Source organism: Moschus berezovskii, chromosome 19 (genome assembly GCF_049115385.1).
Source record: "Moschus berezovskii isolate FMDL1 chromosome 19, NW_MosBer_1.0, whole genome shotgun sequence".
Lineage (NCBI taxonomy): Eukaryota > Metazoa > Chordata > Mammalia > Artiodactyla > Moschidae > Moschus > Moschus berezovskii.
Window position 1 is genome coordinate 72,070,435 of NC_142478.1, and position 22,775 is coordinate 72,093,209.

General features: G+C 52.1%; 1 protein-coding gene across 9 annotated transcripts in view; it reads right to left on the reverse strand.

Annotated features, from left to right (window-relative positions):
* The window catches only part of ASCC2 (activating signal cointegrator 1 complex subunit 2), a 35,943-nt gene extending 15,838 nt beyond the window's left edge, over nt 1-20,105 (reverse strand). For 3 of the 9 annotated variants that reach the window (XM_088828319.1, XM_088828317.1, XM_088828324.1), the window contains exons 1-9: nt 19,989-20,105; nt 17,805-17,842; nt 15,281-15,378; nt 10,377-10,535; nt 9,835-10,005; nt 8,451-8,580; nt 3,726-3,793; nt 2,552-2,662; nt 1,553-1,665 (exon numbers count right to left, since the gene is read on the reverse strand). In XM_088828319.1, coding sequence (XP_088684445.1) covers nt 1,553-1,665; nt 2,552-2,662; nt 3,726-3,793; nt 8,451-8,580; nt 9,835-10,005; nt 10,377-10,535; nt 15,281-15,361 — 833 coding nt within the window. In that variant the 5' untranslated portion in view covers nt 15,362-15,378; nt 17,805-17,842; nt 19,989-20,105. The remainder of the gene's footprint in view (nt 1-1,552; nt 1,666-2,551; nt 2,663-3,725; nt 3,794-8,450; nt 8,581-9,834; nt 10,006-10,376; nt 10,536-15,280; nt 15,379-17,804; nt 17,843-19,988) is intronic. The other 6 variants (XM_088828325.1, XM_088828320.1, XM_088828318.1 and 3 more) reach the window with 6 other exon arrangements.
* Nucleotides 20,106-22,775: the final 2,670 nt, after the last annotated feature.

The following is a 22,775-nucleotide window of genomic DNA, read 5'->3' on the forward strand; positions in this document are numbered from 1 at the left end:
CTGCCTCCAGGGGTGGTGGTTGTTCGGTCCCGAAGTCGAGTCTGACTGTTCGTGACCCCATGGACTGAAGCACGCCAGGCTCCCCTGTCCTTCACCATCTCCTGGAGTTCACTCAAACTCATGTCCATTGTGATGCCTTCCAGGCACCTCTTGGGAAACTCAGCTTTTCCGGCAAGGACCCTCCCATCTCCAGAGACCTTTTCCAAGGCCATCTGTGTCCCATTTGGGAAGATGCTTTCACAAAATGGGAAAGTGCTCATAGTGAATGAAAATAAGTCTAAGAACAGCCTGATTGTTCGGAGTGATTTTCATTTCCTACCTCTGGGGAGAAAAATGTTGTCACAATTTTTTAAAAGGTGTTTGCCTCATGGTGAATGAGACAGACTGGAAACCAGTCCTATCCCCACCCTTTTCTTCTGGGGACAGTGTGGATCGGCGTTTTTCTCGAACATTCTCCAGGAGGCTGAGCAATCCTCACGTCTCATTTTCAAGAGCTGAGAGGACCCGGTGGGCTCAGGGCGCCAGCTGCCACCTCTGGCACATGTCTGCGCTAGATAAATGTTTTGTGGAATAGCTGGGCAAATGACCCAGTGGACAGAGGGCTGGGGGGATGGAGTTGGATCGCTCCCAGAATGGTAGGGAGAGATGTCTGGCAAGAACAGCCTGAGGCCACTGAGAACAGGACAGCCCCCCCCCCCCCCCCGTTCGCCAGGCAACAAGCCAGTTACCAGCCCCCATCCCGGCACCCCCTTTCTCACTGCCCAAGGAACGGATGCCCACAGGGCTAAGTGGGCAAAGAGGGTCTTTCTCACTCCCCTGTATCCCCCTCTTGGTCTTTCTCCATCACAGCAGGATCTTTCTATGACTTCTTTGGATAGAAGCCTCCAGGGCTCCCTCCTGCCTCCACTATAAAGGCCCCACTCCCTGCCAACACACGTCACACACCAGGTCTGACTTCCTGGGGCCGCATCTTGTGGTCGCCTGCTCTCCAAGCCCACTTCCCACTCACACCCCGTGTCATACTGCACTCCGTGGCTTTCTCCACGATCTGGGCCACCGCAGGCTTCACTCTGCTGTTGGAATGCCCTTCTGGCCACGGCAGACTTTCTCTGCCAGGCAGGTTGCTGTTCATTTTTAAGGTCCCATCTAAGGGTCACCCTGAAACCATCTCTTATTCCTCTAGACAGAACCGTGCTCCCTCGTCTACATTCCTGGTATGGCCCCACGTGGACGCACATCTGCTTGAGTGCGTGCCTCCCCACGCTAGAGGCCGATGTCCTCAGCCTGAGCCGCATCAGGCTCTCGCACTCACCGTGCCCGCCTGTGCCGGGGGCTCTGCAGCAGACCGGGTCTGAATGGAAACTGTCCCGCCCTTGGCTGGCGTTTTTCTCCCTCCCCTCCCCTGCTCTTAGCCCCCCCCAGTAAAAGTCCTTCTCAAATGCAGCCTCCACTCAGCCGGGAGCTGGAAGAGGGGGCCCAGCAGGTTCTGAGCGTCCAGTAAATATTGGCTGAATGTGGATGTGAACCCGAAGCTCGACTGCAACCGCTGTACCTGTAACAGAAGTCATGCTTCTGGAAGGTCGGACAAGCCAGAGGGAAGATGTCCAGAAAGGCCCAGAGGGTGGTGCAGGTGTCACAAAGGTAGAGGACGACGTCCTTTAGGTCCTGTCAGGCCGGAGGAGAAACGCCGCATTAGTCTCCCCCAAGGGCAGCTCTGCGGAGGGTCTGAGGCAAAGCAGACAGAGCCCAGCCTTCCCCTCGGGTCCGCCTGCCACAGCTCCAGCGGACGCACACCCAGGGAGGTCTAGGGTGACCTCCTGCTCCAGGTTAATATGATTCTCTCTTTGAAGCTGAAGGAGAACCCATCCCTGAATCTGAAGACAGCGCCCGAGGTCCCACACAGAAATTACACCCCAGGGAGGCCAGGCCACCCGGCCCCCACTCGCCGTCGGGTCTGGAGAGCGTGTCGAGAGCAGGCAAGGCTTCCTCAATGCTTCCTGATTCTCCCAACAAGTCAAACAAGAGGCTGGGCCACCAGTCAGATCTCCACTTTACAGATAAGGAAACTTATCTGTGGTTCACGGGGCAACGTGCCCTGTTCCCATGGCACTCACTGTGCCCTTTTCTGGAACACTTGTTTAAGGCCTGCTTTCCCACGACAGCATAAGCTGCAGGAGGGCAGTCCACCGCAGCCTCGCCCCTGCTCTAACTCCTGTGCTAACACAGGCATCTGCTTCTGTAACCACTTGGGCCTCACAGCCCAGCCTGGGGGCCTGGCATGTGCTGGGGACTCCCCGGGGTGTGCTGGTACCATGGATGAATGGCCCCGTGAGTAACACACCCAGGAACCCATCCAGTTGAACTAAGCAAAGGTTAAACCTCCATGCTGTTCCCTCCGCGACTCCATAAATGAAGTGAGAAAGCCTGCTGAAATGTCCTAAAGTGTGATGGGATGAGCTGCCTCCGGGGTGGGGTGAGGGGCTGTGAGTAGTGGGGGAAGCTCCAGGCCTTCTCTTGGCCAGAAAGAAGCCAGGCTGAAGGGCAAGCTCACCGGGAGAGGCATGTCGCTGGGGGTGAGCCGGCCCCTCTCCTCGAGCTTCTGGGGTGTGGCGCTGGCCCCGTCCCCGCGCAGACCGCAGTGCTGGAGGATATTGCTGAAGACCTGTGAACACAAGAGGCAACTCTCTCACATCCTATTGAACCGGGAGCGGGGACCCCTGTCCTGCAGCAAGGGACTGGTGACCCCAACACTGCCTTGGAATCTTCAGGATAAATGTGCCGGTGTTCCTGGGACACCAGGTGAGACAGCGGCCTTCTCAGTGATGTCCCAGAATGGAACCTGTGTCAAAAGGGAATCACGGGGACATCCTCCCCGCGGGACTGTGGCGAGGATGACGACGACGAAATGTGTGTAAACCCAGTGGATGTGACCCGGATTGGCTGGACAAGTGTATGGGGATGGATATTTAAGAGATACAGTCAGCAGCATGTATTTTTGGATGCCCTGGGCAAGGCAAATTATGGGAACTGTGTTGAAATAAAAGACAAATCGATAGTGAGGGGGAAAACAGAGCCCACTGTGGATTGTACCACATTTAAGCTGGAGAAGGAAATGGCAACCCACTCCAGTATTCTCGCCTAGGAAATCCTATGGACAGAGTCTGAGCCTGGTGGGCTACAGTCCATGGTGTTGCACAGAGTCGGACATGACTTAGCAACTGAGCACCACGTTTAAGTACACTAGCAGTAAATTCCTAGAAGGTACTGTGAACAGTGCTTATCTCCTGGTGGCAGGATTACGGAGGAAGATTAATCTTCTTCTTCTACTTATTTATTTATTTATTGGAATTTTCCAAAATTTCTGCAATGAGCATTATTTCATAAAAATGATTCTAAGAGGCTTTAGAGCTCAGGCTTGAGAAATGTACAGGGGTATCCTCAGGGGCAGATGGCTGTTGACAGACAACATAGAATGCACCCCAAGCTCCTTCCATATGAGTGCTGGATGGCCCTTAGATTTTAGTCCTGTTCGAGAGCGGAAAGGACAAATTCAAAGGAATGAAGTCAGGGGTAGGACACAGAGATGGTCCGGGGGTGTGCCTGGGGTGGAGAGGTGGGGGATTCCTCCCTGACCCTTGCAGGAAAGTAGAGCAACATCAGGTAGGAGAGGGGGTCTGCCCCGCCCCCACCCCCCACCCTCCCCAGGGCAGGCGAAGAGCTGGTACCTGAAGGATGGTGGGCATGGTCTCGTCCAGGTCATTATAGTAACTTGGCTGCTGGGTAAAGATGTTTCCTGGAAAGGGCAGAGAAAGGGAGGAATTGGGGAAAGACAGTGGGGGTGGACAGGATGGAAGACAAGTTCCACATGGCTGCCAGCGCGATCTGCGACCTTCCGCCCCTCTCCTGAGCTTGCCTGCACCAGAGCAGTCCTGGCCCCGGGCCCTGCTGGCACAGAGCTCTGGTGCAGCCTAGAAACTTCCCCAGGGTGAGGGAGGGGCCTCGCCTCAGTACAATTTAACCTTTTAAGCACCTCTGCCCCAGCAAATTATGTAAAAGACCCACCCGCCCTGGTCAAACCAGCTCACCCTGCTGTCCCCGGAGAATGATCACACTTGGGCACCGTGCCTTGTATGACAGTGTTGTCTTTGTAAATGGGAGTGAGTCATCCAGGAAAATGAGGAGACATGATCTCTTTGCCCAAGAAACCTGGGTGCTACAGTCCAGGAGTCCTGCCAGGCCAATTCTGGAGAAATTCTCAAGAAATTCTCTCACCCTCTGCTTTTGAACCTGCCCAACTCTTTGCAATCCCATGGACTGCAGCCCTCCAGGCTCCTCTGTCCATGGGATTTCCCAGGCAAGAACACTGGAGTGGGTCGCCATTCACTTCTCCAGGGGATCTTCCTGCCCCAGGGCTTGAACCCCCATCTCCTGCGTTGCAGGCGGAATCTTTACCATCGAGCCACCAGGGAAGCCCCGAGTGTTCACTGTGCTCCAAACACTGCTGCTGTGAGCGTGGCGGTTAGAGTGCACAATCACTGGGGCAGAAACCCAGTGTCCCGGCTCCCAACGCAGAGCGGGAGAGGCTCACAGCTCGCGGGGGGCAGGACCGTGCAAAATGGCTCCGCCTCAAGAAGGGGCCTGGCTTCCACGTCCCACCGCGATCCTGGCGCTGCGGGCTGGCTAGCGGCCAGGACACTCTGAGCCCTAGGTGTCCTCCGTCCTCGGGCAGGGCTGTCCTTGGCTGCCTTCAGCATAACCCCGCAGCCCTCACCCCATCCCGGAGGGCTTGAAGATGAATGAGATCAGAGGCCAGATGGGGCTGGGTGAGTAAGTGAGTCAGTAGGTGGCTGAACTTTCCCTAAACGCTTTTCTGGAGGTCACTCGGTCCTGGGATTCCAGAAAGTGTTACTGGCAGGAGCTTGCTTGGCGTCTCCCACTCCAGATGGGTGCTGACCCCTCAGCCTGTGAAGGGAGTTCTCCCTGACCATCTGCGCCCACCTCCTGCTCCTGACGAGTGGGGCGTGAGTGACCGAGCTGTCTCCCCACACTGCTCTTCCTGGTTGAACCCTCCTAGCAACATCCTCAAAGTCAAGTTTGAACTCCTGACTGTGGCATGAAGGGCCTGCAAGATCTGGCTTCTGCTGGCATCTCCCGCCACCCTCTCCCATCCCTTGAATTGCATTCTTCCCTCACATCATCCTCAGCCTCACAGAATGAAACTGCCCCTTCCCTCTGCCTGCAGTGACCTCCCAGCGCTGAGTCCGCCAGAAGGCAGGTGGCACCATCTGCAGGCAGAGTCTCCTGACCCAGTTGTTGGGAGCAGTCCTCCTCCCACAATCCCCGGGCCACACGGTGGTGCCCACCACACCCGGACTGCCAGGCACGGGGGAAGGCACTCTCTCAGGGATGCTCTATGAGCATCAAAATAGATCACATTTCACAGTCTACCCTCGGGCTCTTCGGAGCCTCTTTCTTCTCCTTTATCTGATCCCAATGACAGGGAAGATCTGACTTTTGATCTCCTAAAGAAATAATTAAAAAGCCAAAGCAGTGGCACTCATCCTCAGACTGAAGCAGTTCAGAATCCCAGGGTGCATGCGAGGTATAGCCAAAGAGACCAGGGCTGTCCTCCACAGGGTCAAGGTCTCACAGCCTAACTGAAAGGCCAGGCTTTCACAATTACAATCGCTGATTCACACCACCAGCCTTGAGGTTAAAGAAAAAAAAAGTGGGAGGTGGGGGCAGGGCAAGGCCTGGGCTTCTGCCGAAGGACAGTCGGCCAGTTCCCTTGCTCCACCCCCACCCCCACCCCCACCCTTTGTCAACCCTCTTCTTCCAGCTGATCTGCTTTGCTCAAGAGCTTCTGGGGCAGAGAAAGCAGAGGCTGCCCCACGCTGTGTCTCCTGTCTTCTGCTCAAGGGGTTGGGAAGAGAGCTAATGTGTGTGTTGGAGGGTGTGGAGAAGGGGCCTGCAGACCGACCAACAGACAGACAGACAGACACGCATGCAATAAGAAGGGGCGCCTGTTGCCTGATCCTGCCATCTTGTCTGTGAAGCAGCCTCTGTGAGCCAAAGACAGTGCTTCCCTTCACAAACCGATTTCAGATTCTCAATCTGGGAATGAGACATTCTTAAACAGCTCAGAATCTATGAGGGGCTATGTCTTCCCCAGACAAGCTTTCGTCTGATTCTCAGAGAAGTCAAGTGACCTGAAAGATCTGGAACCCCGGCAGCAGGCGGAGCTCTCTTGCTCCAGCCTCGCCCATCTGCGGCCAGTCAGCCTCTTCTCCTGGATCCTGGGAGCGGCTGACGGCCCCCAGACCCGACGCTGCCCTTGCCTCCATTCCCAGCACACTCCCCGCCTCCTGCTTCTTACCCCAGTTCTCTGCAGGGGGTTAGTCTCCTCCCTCCAGCCGACCTCACAGAGCTCCATTGACTCGCCTCGCAAATGTCCGTTTCCACCCAGGCTCTCCCTTTCCAGCCCATGCTGAGGCCCCGGCCTCCTCCACGGCCTCCTATCACCACCCTCCCCACCTGCGCACTGCCAGATTGACTGTGTCAGTGGATGGCTCCCCGCCCTGCTCCGTGCTTCCAGAGGCTCCCACGGCCTCGTCACAACGCGAGCTCACACTTACCGAGTGTCTGTAACGTGCCAGGCTCTGTGCTGCGCCCCACCTCATATTCATTCCCCACAACCATCCTACAGGCTGGATAGATCAACAGTCTTCCCTTTCTTCAGATGAGAAGACTCAGGCTTAGAGTGGCTAGCTGCCTGAGTCAAAGGGACACAGTCCGGAATACAGCTGTGGACTGGGCGGTTCGACTCCTGGGCCTTCCCTTTTAGCCACCGAGCAATGTACCCCTCCCCAGGTCCCTGGCTTGGAGCCCTTCCCCCTGCCCATCTGACGCCAGCTTCTTCCCCTGACCCCACGCTCCCTCCCAGAATGCTCTGCTCCAACCAGACTGGCCTGACAACTGTTTCTCTAACTAACCGTGCTGCTTCTGTGCACTCACCCCATCTTCTCGTTCTGGAGTATAATTATTAAAGGTCTTTTCCCAGGGAAAATACAAGAAATTAACTGATGATCAGGCCAATGATTAGACCTGAATGAGAAACCAGAGGTTGTGCCAGTGAAAAAGCTGGATTTGAAATTTCTTATGCATTAGGCCCTAAATACATTTTTCAAAAATACGCAGAGAAAAGACTGCTGCTGCTGCTAAGTCGCTTCAGTCGTGTCCGACTCTGTGCGACCCCATAGACGGAAGCCCACCAGGCTCCCCCGTCCCTGGGATTCTCCAGGCAAGAACACTGGAGTGGGTTGCCATTTCCTTCTCCAATGCATGAAAATGAAAAGTGAAAGTGAAGTTGCTCAGTCGTGTCCGACTCTTAGCAACCCTATGGACTGCAGCACACCAGGCTCCTCCATCCATGGGATTTTCCAGGCAAGAGTACTGGAGTGGGGTGCCATTCACCAAATGATCGTCTCTGGAGGTGGGGGGGGGCAGGAAGTTGGTAACTGCTTTCCTGCTTCTTTAAACTCTTCCAAAATTTTCTAAATTGACCTATATTACCTTTATCACTGGGTTGGAGGGGAAAGGAAGGAAGGAAACCATTTCAAGGGGTGGCCGATCTCTGTAACTGGGCATTAGGAAGACTGGCTCCTATAGTCTCAGGGTGAGGAGGGCTGACGGAATGTCCAGGGTGACCAGCTGGGCCAGTTGCCACAAGCTCCTCTTCCAAGGCAAATCCCTGGGGGCACTATCCCCTCTGGAGCTTCCCAACAAAGCTTCTATGTGAACCCCCGCCTCCTGACGGACTCCAACTGCTGATGTCCGTTCCCTCTACAACACCAGGGAGTCCCCTCTGACCCCTGCCCCTGTCCATTCTCAGAAGCAACACAAATCTCAACATTTCTGAGGCCGCCGCATCACCCGTGAGGTGCGGAGTGACCAAGGCCCAGAGTGTGAGCCTCAGGCCCACGTGACAGCAACCCCAGCCTGGCCACTCATCAGTCACGACCCTGCAGGCGAGTCCTGAACATTCAACCTCAGTTTCCTTAACCGTAAATGGGGATGGTGACACCGCTGACGTCACAGGGCGGCTGTGGGGATCGCCTGAGATGACACAGGTGGGGCGTTGGCGGAGTCACCAGTGCACGCTCAGGCAAACGGTTAACTGTCGCCGTGGAAGCAAACACCCCCCGCCTTGGGCTAGGACACCCAACCTGACGCCGGGGCTCCGAGACCCTGGAGGAGCTCTCCTCTGCTCGTCTGTCGCCCCTCACCCACAGCCACTGAGTCACTTCTTTCGGGGCTGACACACACATCCGCTAAGTCACTTCCAAGCACCGCCCACTGCTGCTGCTCTGCTCCCGCTGTGGACACGTGGGGGTCATCTCTGCAGCGCCTGCGCCCGCCCCCCCAGGCCCTGGGCTCCACATCCTACTCACCTATCATCTTTTGCAGCAGCGGAGAGTTGCCTTTCCCAAAAAGCACGCAGAGGTCCAGGATCTTCGGGATGTCGAACAAGAAGTTGTTGTAGAGGATTTCTCCGAAAGCAGAGGGTGAAATGAAGTGGTCCTAAGGAACAGCAAAGAAAGGATCAGCGACCTCCCCAAACACTTGCGTGGCAGGGTAACAGCAAGCTCACAGGAAACAAACTTCAGATCCATCGGTGGGGGGCCTGGCTAATAGAAGACGCTCTGTCCACACCAAGGATGTGCCTAAGCCAAATGGACTGACCTGGAGAAACAGTCACTCACCTTAATGTAAAACGAAGCAGATGCTCCCTATGAAACCATCAGCTGGGGAGTCATTCTAAAGTTATTTACAGGTAAACTACCATGATGTCTGGGAATGCTTTAAAATACTCCAAGACTGGACTTCCGTGGTAGTCCAGAGTTTGAAACTCTGCGCTTCCAGTGGAGGGGGGCTCAGGTTCCATCCCTGGTCAGGGAACTAAGATCGTGCATGCCACATGGCATAGCTTGAAAAGGACAAAAAAAAAAAAATATTCCAAGAAAAACAGAAAACTCAGTGGGGGAGAGAAAACAAGATAGGCTAACTGTTGAAGCCAGGTAATGGGCACGTGGGAGTCATGATACTTTTGTGTATATTTAACAGTTTCCATGCTAGCAAGCTAAAAAAACAGAAAAGATACTATTTTTAAAGTAAATATGTGGGCACCACACACAGAGACACAGACACATTGAAAGGAAAAAAGTTCCCTGAAGGAACAGGCACCTTAACAGTGGTTATTTTGAGGGAAGGGAATTTTGTGGGCGACTCTCATTATCTGCAAAGTATTTTTGTTATGTTTGTTTAGGGGCAGCATTATTATTTTTAAAATTGGGGGGCAGGACCTCCCTGGCAGTCCAGTCAGTGGTTAGGACTCCATACTTCCACTGAAGGGAGCAAAGTTTCCATCACTGGTCGGGGAACAACCTGATTGCACATGCCACATGATTTGGCCAAATAAATAAATAAAATCAACAAAAATAAAGCCAGGGTGGGGGAGTAAAGGCTTTTAGAAAGCACATCCAAGGTCCTCTAAAAAAAATCATAATCGATGCTTTACCCTCTGATGCGCAAGGAAAGGCAGAGTCATGCGTGCCCTGGCACAGGGTCCTCGGCTCCCCACTCATGGAAATACTGGGTGTAGCGCAGGCGACCTGGAGGCTCAGAGGACGAGGGAGGCGGCACAGCTTTCTTCCCCAGAGGTGGGAGTGAAAGCGGAGGGGAGACAGAGGGGAAACTCGACACTTCCAGAGCCTGCATTCCCAGGGATGTGGGGGTCAGGCGGCGGGGGGACCTGTCACAGGACCCGGGGCTCACTTTGGATTCCTTGTGCGTGGACATGCGGAGGAAGGTGAGGAAAACGCCACGGTGGAGGCGCCTCTGCATGTCGACAACCTCGGGGGCCGGGGCCGCCCACTCGTCAAACTTCCGGGGCACATAGCGCAGGTAGGAGTCCAGGCACTTCTGCAGGGTCTCGTCGAAGATGACCTAAGCCAGGCGACAGGGGAACAGCCAGGCAGCGTCACTGAGGCCTGAGGGCCTGTAGGTGGACCATGCGGGGCTCACGGCCGGTCAGCTCTGGCCTGGGGCAAACATGCCAACCAACCCCAAGGGACCGAAGAGGCCTAAATGAGCCAAGGGCTCAACACCAGTTTCTAAAAATGCCATGGTGGAAGGCGTTTGTGTAAACATCCTTAAGATTGTGATACCGAACACAGTAATTCCAACCACAATTTGCTCTTAGGGATCCAGTGTAAGGAGCAGAGGAAGAAAAAGCATCTCCTGGGGGGAAAACAACAGCACCCAACCAATGGCATGGCATGTGCCTGGTCTTAGCGGGAATGGTGGTAGAATGTTACCTGGCACCAGAATTTATCGTGCGGCAGGGCCAGGAGCCAGTCCAAGTCATTGGCTACGAAGGTGGCGCGTTCCAGGTACTCCTCCACTAGGGCGGGAATGTTGTCTTTAGGGGGTGGTTTGTATAACACAAAATACCGGTCTGCCTTCTGCTCGGGGTGCTACGGATCCAAAAACCACGTGTTAACGTGGCAAAGGTTAGTCAGCGAGGGCCCCTCTGCCAACCCACAGCAACAACCCTGGGCTGTTCCAACCAGTGACCCTCAGGCATAAAGAACTGAGTGTCTCTGACAGAGGGAGGCTTGGCCACAGTCAGGGAACACCAGGCAAGCATTAAATACCATGTTTTCTGGAGAATATTTAATGACACAGGGAAAGGTTAAGGGAAGAAAAAGCAAGACACAAACCCCTCTATTTTTTATAACCATTTTGGGGATTTAAAAAAAAAAAAGTACCCATATTTAACACATTCACACACTGGTACAGACTTTATTTTTTAAAAGAGTGTCGGGCCGGGGGTTGGGGGTGTCCCCCTCAAAGCTAACAGTGGCTATCTCTAATAGAAAGGATTAGGACTTGACTACATTTTTCAACTTAAAAAAGAACATGTATTATTTTTTAAAATTACACAAGTGAGGCAGGAGAGTGTTTTCTTTCAAAAACTCACAACAGTACAGAAAGATAAGTCGCTTGGGACCACCACCTCAGGTCTAGCATCAACCCAGAGAGAACCCCTCCCCGGCCGTGAGCATCTTCACTGCCCTTTCCCAAGCATTTACAGTAAAATGTAGCCACATGAGGCATCTGTGTGGGCCCATTTTCATTTTTCTGACACAAACAATGTTGTACTGTACATATCACAGTGCTGTTCCCTTTGCACAATCAGAGAAAAACCTCAGTAATTTTTTGGTAAAGATGCTAATCAAGTAATTGCAGGTCTCGGCTTAGCCTCACAAGTTCTCTCTTCTAACCCTTACCTTGCCGGGAACAAATCTTACTTTGTTTGCCACAAAGAAAAGGTGAGCTCGGTTTTCTCCTCTGACTACACAAGGGCTGCTCTCTCCGGGGGAGGCGGTGACAGGAAAGAGGCCGCCTGTTTTTGTCTCAGCTGTTATCAACCACAGTCCACCCACTTCCAGGTCTGTCAGTCCAGGGGGGACAGGGAAGTCATGGCTGATGGGTCAGTTTCTTTGAGAACCACCTAAGCCTCCTGACCGCAAACTGCCCGAGTTTTTGAGTTACACAGGGTTCCTTGGGGGGTTGAGGGCCTCTGCTGGGTCCTCCGCCCATTTAAATCACAATTTATACAAAAGGAATCCTGCTGATTGAAACAAGTTCAAAACTACTCTCAAGGGCCTAAATTCACCTCTGGGGTTTCCAGGCTCCCCTCCTGTACCGGCTGATGCCTCACCTCTCACTTAGGTCACTGCTCAGGCCAGGCTGCTCACCGACCCCCACCTGCCCAAATGATACACACATGCGCACACCCCTGAGATTTGACCTTCCTGCAATCCATCCTGCAAATATCTACTGGCACCCTGCTTTGCCAGGTGTGGGGGCGCACGTGAGAAGGGGGTCTGTGTGCTCCCAGAGCCCACTCTGCAGAGGGGACAATGCACGGCTAAGTCATCAGACGAGCATGACACAGCTCAAACCTGGCAGAGGCACTGTGGGAGCGCCTGGGGGACGAGGGGCCACTTCCCAGGCCAGGCAGCATCCAGAACTGGACCTTGGAGGTGGAGCAGAACTTTTAGATGGAAGACAGAGTCCATTTATGGAGGCATAAAGATGGGCCATTAAAAAAAAAAAACAAAGAATGGGGACACAGATTGCACTGGGCAGTGGGAGATGGAGTTGGAGGGAGAGATGCTGGAAGGATAGAAAAAAGCCATCACTCACCGAGGACCTGGCCTGTGTGGGCTGCGGAGCAGGCCAGTCCCACAGTCCATTTCTTTGTAACTTACAACCATCTCAGAGAGAGAGAGTATTCTCCCCGTTTTACAGAGAAGGAAACCAAGACTTGGTGAGATTTAGGAACTCTGTTAAGGTCACAGGGCTAAGGAAGCAACAGGGGCAGGATTTGAACCAAAGCTGACCCTGCGCACCTACTAAGTGACCTCCGATACCACAGGCCACCCTGGTCTCACTGCTCATACTCTGACCCCAGCTCTGACCTCACGTCCTCCAGGAAGTCTCCCAAGTCCCACCCCGCCTAGGTGAGGGGTTCACCCTGGCTCCCCCAAAACCTGCATTCTTCCCTGACTGCAGCACTTGCTGAACTGCATCAGAAGTGCCTCCGCATCTGTGGTTGCAGTGGAGGGGGACAGAGGAAGGGGTAGATTATGGGGGGTCAGGGGGGGCACCAGGACACTTCCAGGAGTGGCAGAAATGTTCATTATCTTGCTTATGGTAACGGTTTCATGTGGGTTTACAGATGTCAAAACCAACCAAACTGTGTACCATAAATATATGCAGTTAATTGTCCTCCAGTGACACCTCAATAAAGTTAGATTGAAAGGGAGGGCCTACCTTCTGTCTGCCGCACTAGCCTGCAGGTCTCTGGAGGGGGTCTGAGTCTTGCTCACACAGCAGTCCCAGCCCCTTCAGCCAGCTGGCATCGAGCACTCCCTCCATACACACTCGCAGGTTGAATGCAGGAACGCATGGAGGTAAGGAAGGCCCAGGTCCTGCCAAGGTCTTTGAATGCCGTGCCCAAGAGCAGGGCCATGGAGGATCCCAGGGTGGGGAGCTGCAGGCTCTCGCTGTATCTCCCACCCTTCAGGCCTGGCCTAGGTCCCACTTGTCCCATGAAGCTTCCTGAACAAGCCCTGCCCATCAAACTTGTGCCCTGTTCATCTTGATAAGAAACTATTCTGTACTGTTCTCCAAATGCTCCCCTTAAATGATTCTTATCTTTCTCAAGAGCCCATTCAACCACTTGGGTGCCAAACTTGATTTCTTTACAAGGCCGGGCTCCTTAACTCTGCGATAGCGCTTCCACCCCCGGGGGCTGGTGTAGGAATCAGGCTCTCAGACTCCGGGACAATACACCCAGGTCCTCCTGCCAGGTCCGCCCTTCTCCCATTGCTCTGGCAGGCTGGTGCTTATTCACCCTTCCACACGCAGTTCAGGATCTCCCTACTACAGGAGGGCGTCCCTGGTGGCGTGAGCTCTCCCACCACCCCAAGACCTCCATGCACACCTCCCTGGTCTTGATAAGCAATGTGGACTTCCTTCCATCACATCCTGATCATGCATGCTGCAGAGAATCCACCAGTCTGCTTCCTCTCCATTTGTGGGCCCCATAGGGCAGTCTTTTCTCTCTGTAGCTCCAGGGCCTGTCCCAAAGCATGGCAAGGGTCCTTGACTCATTTACTGGATGTCTCCTGAGAACCTCTGATGCACCTGGCACTGGAAAACCAGAGTAAAGGGAAGGGACCAGTCCCTGCTCCCAGAGGGCCCGCATTCTAACAGCCTGGTGTCCAGCACACGGGAACCAGTCTCCACCGGCGCAGTCCAACAGAACCTCGGCAGAGACGGAACCGCTCCAGACCTGTCCCGTGCTGGCCAAGACAGCAGATTCTTACCACGTGGGACTATTTTAACTTAAACAAACTAAAACTAAATTAAAAATCCAGTCCCTTGGTTGAATCACCCACAATTTCAAGAGCTCCATAGCTACATGTAGTGAATGGCTAACATACTGTACAGAACAGTTCCTGATTTTCTAATCAGTATCCTCCTTACCTAAAAGAGTTAGGAATACAAGGATATATTCAGGTAATATGGCTAATATTTTATAATAATTATAAGTAGAATATAACCTTTAAGGTTGTGAGTCACTATGACATACACCTGAAACACACAATGTTGGATATCAACGCTACCTCGATTTTTAAAAAAAGTTATGAAAAAGAAATAGCAGGAAGGTGAAGAAAGTATAGACTCCAGGGACAGCTTAGCTGGGGTCCTGTTCTGACTCCCCTAGTGTTCTAGTTTTGTGACCTTGAACTCTGAGTTTCCTCATCTGTAAAATGGGGATGACCAAAATGCCTACTCAGAGGGCTGTGGTTCAGCTTCCATGAGATAATCCAGGTGAAAGGTTTGGCCTGGAGCAAGTGCTCTATAAATATTAAGAACTATTATTAGAGAGTAGTCAGGAAGTAATAGGAAGCCATCCAGAAAGCAGGAAATAAAACACCAAGCTCTTGTTTCCCACGACTTTACTCAAGCACCCAGAAAATACTTCCTCCTACCTTGTTCAAGTAAGCTAATGTTCTTGGGAAAACAGCAAGGGCGTATGGGGGCTCCGGTCCCCACGTCTGTCTCCTCCAGCAGCCTGGCACCTTTCCACGCTCTAATCCCTCCCACAACTGGTCATCGGCATGCTCACTTCCATTCTCAGTCTCACCAGCCCTGCCGGGTCTGCACGTAGTGCTTCTTAGCCCGTTCAGACCTGACCTCTGACATTATCAGTGTTCCCCCCTCCGCCCCCCACTGCCAAGTAGACCGCAGCTGGGACAGCTCTGAAAAAGGCCCAGCTGAAATCTGAGCACCTCCTGCAGGGTCCAATCCCCAGATCCGGCTTTGGGCCAGCCCCGTTGCCCAGCCAGCTTGGGCTGAGTCAGAGCTGCCATCAGTCTTTGATTCAAAATGAAATGCTTTGCAGGGAAGGTATGGGGTGGTGAGGTGGAAAATACCACTCAAACTCAAGCTGCTGCTGGGGAAAGAAAACTTCTGCACTGGGGCCTGGAAAGACCTAACAGCATCCTGGCTCCTGAAACATAGACTGTGGCCCTCAGGTCATTTGTAGAACTGATAAAGAAGGAATTTACTTTTTTGCTTCTGAGATTGCAAGTGCGATAATATCAGTATCGGGCTGAACGGCCTCAAGGCACTGGCTCACCAGCGCAGGCGAAGTCCTCAGCTTTCCTGTCTTCAGGTCCTCGTGGGTGATCTGGAGTTGGTCCAGGGGCAGGGCGGGCATTGTGCTGCGTGGCTCTCCTGAAAGGAACATGGACGGTAGGAAGAGAGCAGACGCAGAGGCTCCAGGGATAGGGCCCTGCTCTGGGGCTCACCCCAGAGCCAGGAGAGAAGCTTCAACCTCTGGCCTCAGGGGCTCCTGGAGGGCTTCAAAGGCCTGGTTCCCACAACTACTCACCTAGACCAGTGACTTTTTTTGCCTAAAGTGGCAGTTCTCAGCTGAGGAGGTAAAAAACACTCCCCAGGTGACACCCGATATGGTGGTGGTTTGGTCACTGAGTCATGTCCCACTCTTGCGACCCCATGGACTATAGCCCACCACGCTCCTCTGTCTATAGGATTCTCCAGGTGAGAATACTGGAGTGGGTTGCCAGTTCCTTCTCCAATTCCCACCCAATTCGTGAAGGACTGGTGAAAAGTCACTAGATTATCCTTCCCATGGTTCCAGCTCCATGCCCTCCTTGGCCTGTGAACTCTGGGAAGCCAGGGCCTGGGTTCTCCTTCTCTTGCTGTTTCCTGTGACCAGCATGGGCCTGGTCCAGAGGTGGCTTCATGAAATAGTTGATGAAGAACTGAATATAATGACACTTTTCTTACCATTTTAACCAGATTTGGGGGGATTGAAGCCATGGGACTTTCCTCCCTTGCAGAGGGTGTTAAGATTTTACAAACTTTCTAGGCTTCAGGGAAGAAGGATATGGTTTTCACAGAGAATTCACGGAAACCTGCCGGAGTGACCTCCTCTCTAGAGAGGCCCAAACTGGCCTCAGAGTCAGTAAGTGGCAGACCCCACGTCTCCTGTCTCCCAGTCCAACACTCATTTCTCAATGACACTTGGCCTGATCCACAGGAGGGACGTGCATATTGGCTGAATCATGGAACAGAAGTGACTCAGGGCTCTTAACAAGACATGCCACAGAAGGCTGGCACATCTCAATGACGACAGGACGAAGTATGAAGGGTAGGATGAGGAAACCGTCACCTCCTGAGCCCTCCCCGAGGTGCTAAGGGACACAGGCAGCCATGAGTCCCTGCAGTCCTGTCTCTCAGATATCAGGCCAGGCCCTAGTGTCGCAAAGACAGCCTGATAGGGCCTGGTCTCTGCTCTGGGCGCTTCCGGTCCAATAATAATGACAACAATAAGAGCAGCAGGGCACGGCGCTCAGGTCCTGGTGCTCTTCTGAGCCACTTTCTCAGCGTGAACTCACTCCAGACATCTTAACTGGCTTCACCTGTATTAATGCTTGTAACAAGTCCAGGGTTGGTGCTATTAATCTCATTACCTTCATTTTACCAATGAGCTTTTCTAATGGCTCAGACGGTAAAGAATCCGCCTGCAGTGCGGGAGACCCTGGTTTGGTCCCTGGGTTGAGAAGATCCCCTGGAGAAGGGCATGGCAACCCACTCTGGTTCTTGCCTGGAGAATCCCATGGACAGAGGAGCCTGGCGTGTTATACTCCATGGGACTGCAAAGAGTCAGACATGATTAAGCAACTAACACTTTACCAATGAGGAAGCAGAGGCTCAGGGGAGATAAAAAACAACTTCCCCTAGGTCTCAGAGTTAGTGGCTGGCGAAGCAGGCTGGCTCTTCACCATTTGCTGTGCTGACTCTAGGGCAGTTGAGCTGGGGGCAGGGGCTTGTGGCTGTATGGAGAGCATTTCTAGAGGAGTGCCTAAAGCTCAGGAGAGCCTGAGTTGAGTCTTAATAGTGGAGACTGGGAAGAAGGGTGTCCCAGGTGGAGGAAACAGCAGGAACGAAGGTAAAGAGGTGGGAAGCAGCTTGGTGCACAAGGAACCTTGGTTCAGGGGCTGCTTTAAAGACTGTGAAGATACCATCCCATCTTCACATGGGATGTAAAGAGAAGGAACTAGTCCCTAGTCTGGTCTGTCTAGTCCCCAAGGCCCATTCTAGCACTAGGATCTCAGTGGATAGTGGATCAAACACATGGTCCCTGTGACTGAGCTTTCATCTTTCACCCCTGCAAAATGTAGATAACACCATCTGCTGTATATTTGTTGTTGCTGTTCAGTAGCTCAATCGTGTCTGACTCTTTGTGACCCCATCGACTGCAGCATACCAGGCTTCCCTGTCCTTCACTATCTGCCAGAGTTTGCTCAAACTCATGTCTATTGAGTCAGTACACGATTTCTAATTGAGCTACTATCTTACTAGCCTTTCACAATAGCCCAGTGAAGAACGACAAGGATTACTATGCTCAGATGTCCAAAGAGGGGCCCTGATTTGCTCAGGCTACCTGAGTAGCCAAGTTGAAACTGAAGCCCAGCTCTTATGCCTTGGCACCTGGGTCTCTGGTCCTGAGTATGCTAAAAATACTTCTTTCCTAACCCCTGAAAGATGCTGGGAGGATAGCTGGAAACATCAGTGGTCAGCTCACCAGTGCGGAAGTCTAAATGAAGCCCAGGCCCAGTCCTCTCCATGCTCACCTTCCAAAGACTGGAGTAGGCGTGTCCAGCGCGGGGACCTAGGATGGGAAAGAGTCATAAGGAGGAGGCGGCTCCACCCTTAAAATGCTAGCTCCCAGAGTCCAGGTCTAGACAGGCAAAGACAGCAACCTGCTTTAAGAAGAAATCTACTCCTACGGGCCAGAGCCTATAAGGGCAGTTTAGACTCAGGCTGGTATGACGGTTCCACAGCCTGGGTTCAAGTCTTGCCTCCATCCTACCCATGTTGAGACCTGAGCAGTTCCTTAACTTCTTTACACTCCGATCTCCTCATCTGTAAAATCGGGATGAGAACAGTACATAATCTCATAATCTCTCAGGGTTGACATAAGTAACCAATACTAAGTGGTCAGCACAGTACTTGGCACATAATAAGCAGGCAGTTAAGTTTGTTGTTGTTTAGTCACTAAGTCATGTCTGACTCTTTTGTGACCCCGTGGACCGTAGCCTGCCAGGCTCCTCTGTCCATGGGATTTCCCAGGCAAGAATACTGGTGTGGGTTGCCATTTCCTTCTTCAGGGTATCTTCCCAACCCAGGGTTCAAACCCATGTCTCCTGCATTGGCAGGCGGGTTCTTTACCACTGAGCCACCCAGGAAGCCCCCAGTAAAGTTTACTTCTTATTATTATTCAAGTCCTAATCATAAGCTGAGCACACTGGGCTTTCTCAATTACTCAGCAAATACTTACTGAATATCTTCTGGGACCTCGGCATGTAAATGGCTATTAATCTATGTAGTTAGAGCTATAACTGGAAATTTCCAAAACGAGCACAGCACAGAAAGGAAGAAGGTCACAGAGAAGGTGACCTACAACCTGGCTGTTGAAGGATAGGAGAAACAGATGGAAACGAAGGACATTCTAAGGAAAGAGCAAGCATGAGCAAAGGCTCAGAGCCTGTGGCTTTGAAGAATGAGGGAGACATCTGGTGTGGCTGAAAACACAAGAAGTGGAGAGAAGAGGTTAGATAGAAAAGATGGAGCCACTTTAAAAGGAGTCTCAAATGCTGTGCTAAAGATTTAGGAGAGGAGAGACATAGTCAGAAAGAGAAGGTGACAACCCGGTGGCAGGAGAGGCCTTCTGTGAACCACTGGAGAGCAAAAACTGTAATAACCTTACTTGTCCCTTCAAACAGTTTTTGAGCACCTACTATGTGCCAGGCACTGAAGCCTGGAGAATCCTAAGGCGGGCAAATAACAGACCTGATTCTGCCCTTCACAGAGTTTACAGTCTTGATGGTTAACAAGATAGATACGAACCAAACAGCCACACGAACAAGGAAAATTCAATACTGTGAGTATGCTTTGCAGACAAGGCCCATGAGGCTATGACAGCATTTAACAAAGAAAACTGACTCGACAGAGAGAGGATGTCAAGGAATATCTGAGTTTTCATCTACAGTAGGAGTAGAAATTAACTAGGCAATAACTGGACTCTAAAAATGACAAGGTCAGTGATCATGACGATACCTGTGCCCCATCCCACAGTGGATCCTCAGTGTCAAGCAGAGCAGTTAAAAATTTAGGAGAGGGCTTTCTTTTGAAGGGGAGCTTGGAGTAAGCACAAGAAGGCCTGGGAGCATCCCCAAGGCTACTCCTGTCTCAGTTTCTCTGTCTTAACCCTTCTGGTCTCGCTTCAGTATTAATTACCCTCCTCAGAGATCGTACCAGATTGCCCTATCTAAAGTACTCACTCCTCCGGTTGCAGTCATATCTTTAATTACCTAGCGCATTTCTTTGTCGTCGACTGTCTCCGCCCACTAGACTGTAAGCTCGATGAGGGCGGGAACTTCCCTTGTTGCTCTGTTTATATCCCCAGTGCCCAGCTAGATCTGTGCCCACGTAGGAGGCGCTGGACATAACATTTGTTGAACGAATGAATGAACCCTGAGGAAACTGAAGCTCTAGGTGAGGGTGGGAGGACGGCGTCTCGCCCAAGGCCAAGGTCATTCTGGGGCCGATCCTAGGACCCTAAGACTCTAAGCTCTGGCGGCCTGACTCCGAGGTCGGGTTGGAGGGGTGGGAGGAACGGGGCGATTCATGGCCCCTGGGGCAGCCTAAGCCTTGGCCCTGCCATCGAGGCGGGAGGCCCGAGGCCGCGTGAGGCACGGCTGCAGCCCCTCCCAGGTCCGATGCCCCACGTCCGCGAGGATCAGCCACGCACTCACCTTGCCGGCTCCTCTGCGGGCGATGTACCGCCGCTGCCGCCGCCGCCGCCGCCGCGGTCCACGGTGACAGCTCCCAGAGCGCAGGCACTTCCGGGGTCAAACAGCTATTCCGCAGGCGCAGACAGGAAGCCTCGGCCCGACCCCGCCCCCGGAGCCAACTGCCGCCGAGAAGCCGGGCCCGGGGCCCCGCCCCCAGCCCAAGACTCCGCCCCCTGTAGGTACAGGAGAGGCTGTACCCACACTTTCCGCTCCTAGCACCCTTGCTGCTTTAGCGGAATGGTGGGAGGTGGGCGGAGAGCAGGTGTGGTTCCACCTCTTGGAAAAACCAAGTGTGCTACCTGGGTTCCTCAAGTCCAGGAGGAATTCTGCAGCTAAATGCTATAAACTGTGTCAGGACAGGGGATGCGGTCTTTTATTGACATCAATTTTTTCAGGTAAACTTGTCATCCAGTGATCTAAAAAAGACAGAGGAAAACGTCCTGGTCACTCTTTTTTTTTTTCCCTCTGGCATCACACCCATTTGATGGCATCACACAGGCAATTTAATTTGTATATTGGTGGTTGATTGTAAGGACACGTGTGGCAGTCTTTGGTACAGATAAAGCTTAAAGTAGGACTAATGGCATAAATGTATGGATTGGTTTCATTATTTCCAATGTATTAATGTCACTGAAGTTTTAAAGCTAACTAACTTGACTATGGGCTTCCCTGGTAGCTCAGCTGGTAAAGAATCTGCCTGCAATGCAGGAGACCCAGGTTCAATTCCTGGGTGGAGAAGATCCTCAGGAGAAGGGATAGACTACCCACCCCAGTATTCTTGGGCTTCCCTGGTGGCTCAGTCAGTAAAAGAATCCGCCTGTGATGCGGGAGACCTGGGTAGGGAATATTCCCTGTAGGAGGGCATGGCAACCCACTCCAGTGTTCTTGCATGGAGAATCCCAGAGGAGCCTGGTGGCTACCATCCATGGGGTCGCAGAGTCAGACACGCCTAAGCACAGCACAGCATGACTTATAAAAAGACAGAAAGTTCCAACAAGACACCTGACTTCTCTGAATGTGTCTCAGTTTCCTCATCTGTCAAAAGGGGATCATTGGTACCCACTTCATCATTTGGAGGCTAAATGAGACAGTACAGACAATACCAAGCACATAGTAGGTGCTCAAGAAATGTTAGTGGGGAGTAAGCAAGGAATGAAGAAAATGAGCAAAGAGAGGAAGGAAGGAGGCTCCCTATCCATTGGAGCGGTTTTAAAAAATTTATTTTTGGCCGTTCTGGGTCCTTGATACAGCACATGAGGGCCACTCTTCGTTGCAGTGCTCAGGCTTCTCATCGTGGTTGGTCTCTCTTGTTGGAGAGCAAGGGCTTCAGGGCACACAGGCCAAGTAGCTATAGCGCATGAGCTTAGTTGCTCTGTGGCTTGTGGAATCTTCCCAGACCAGGAATCAAACCCATATCTCCTACACCGGCTAGCAGATTCTTAACCAGTAGACCACCAGGGAAACCCTTCCACTGAAATGTTAACCCTTATATTTATTTCATCTTTGTTTTCTCTCATTTTCCAGAAGAAATTAATGAGAAATGTGAGGTTCCAAAGGAGACATCCTTGTCTGAGCTGTCATATGTCCAAATGAAATGGAATTAAAAAACCACGTTAACAGGAGAAGCCTCAAACCATGTATCAGTTACACACAAGTATGGAGGAACTTGGGGGGCCTCTGTTTTCTATATTAAAAGGAACATAACCACAACTAACTTAATTTAATGCCAATTATTTTTATTGGCAATAGAAGCAAGTGTCTGTGGTGCTCAGAATCAGGCAAGTCTAGGAATAAATAAAGAGAAATACTGTCAGTAGTTGGAGCTAGAAAATCAGCACTGGAATACCTGGGTCTGAGTTCCACCTGGCCCTGATGCTCTGAGTCACCTAAAATGAATCAGTATTGCCTTTGTGCTTCAACCCTCCAACAAGCTTGTGTTTGCAGAGGACCATTGTTGAGGTGAGCTGTTGCGTGGCCTGCACAATGTTCATTTCCTCTATTTTCCCACTAACAGTAGCTTGACCACTCCTCATGTAACCAAATTGGGGTCTGGCTGCTAGCTGCTTGAAAACCAATAGAGAGGCTAGGTTGGTGGAAAGGGAAAAGTAAAGCAAAATAAAGTTTGCTTTATTTTGGATGCCAGCTTTGGGGCGGAGTGGGTGAGCTTCCCTGGTGGCTCAGCAGTAAAGAATCCGCCTGCCAGTGCAGGAGACATGGATTTGATCCCTGGATGAGGAAGATCCCCTGGAGAAGGAAATGGCAACCCACTCCAGTATTCTTGCCTGGTAAGTCCCACAGACAGAGGAGCCTGGTGGGCTCCAGCCCATGGGGTCTCAAAAGAGTCAGACACCACTTAGTGACTAAAACAACAACAACAGTGAGGCATCAGGGTGGGGAGGGGACGGATTCCTCTCCAAAGGCTGACTCCCCCTCTGACTATCCGGGGGGCAAGAGCTTTTACAAACGGGGGTGGGGGTTACATGCAGAAACAGCACAGTCAGCTCTGACAGTCGTCCTGAATTTGGTCATCAGTGGTCTAACTAGCGTCATCTTGATTATTTGAGGTACAGTTAATCTGCAGTTCCATGGTCAGTTTGTTCCCATTTCCTTGAGGCCAATTATCAGGATTGTGGCAGTTTATTGTTGGCTGCAGTCTGGTCATTATGTATCTATAAGACAGCTCCTAGGATGATTCAGAATATTATCTATAGCCCTTGAGAAGGAATTAGAGGTCCTTGACGACGCTTA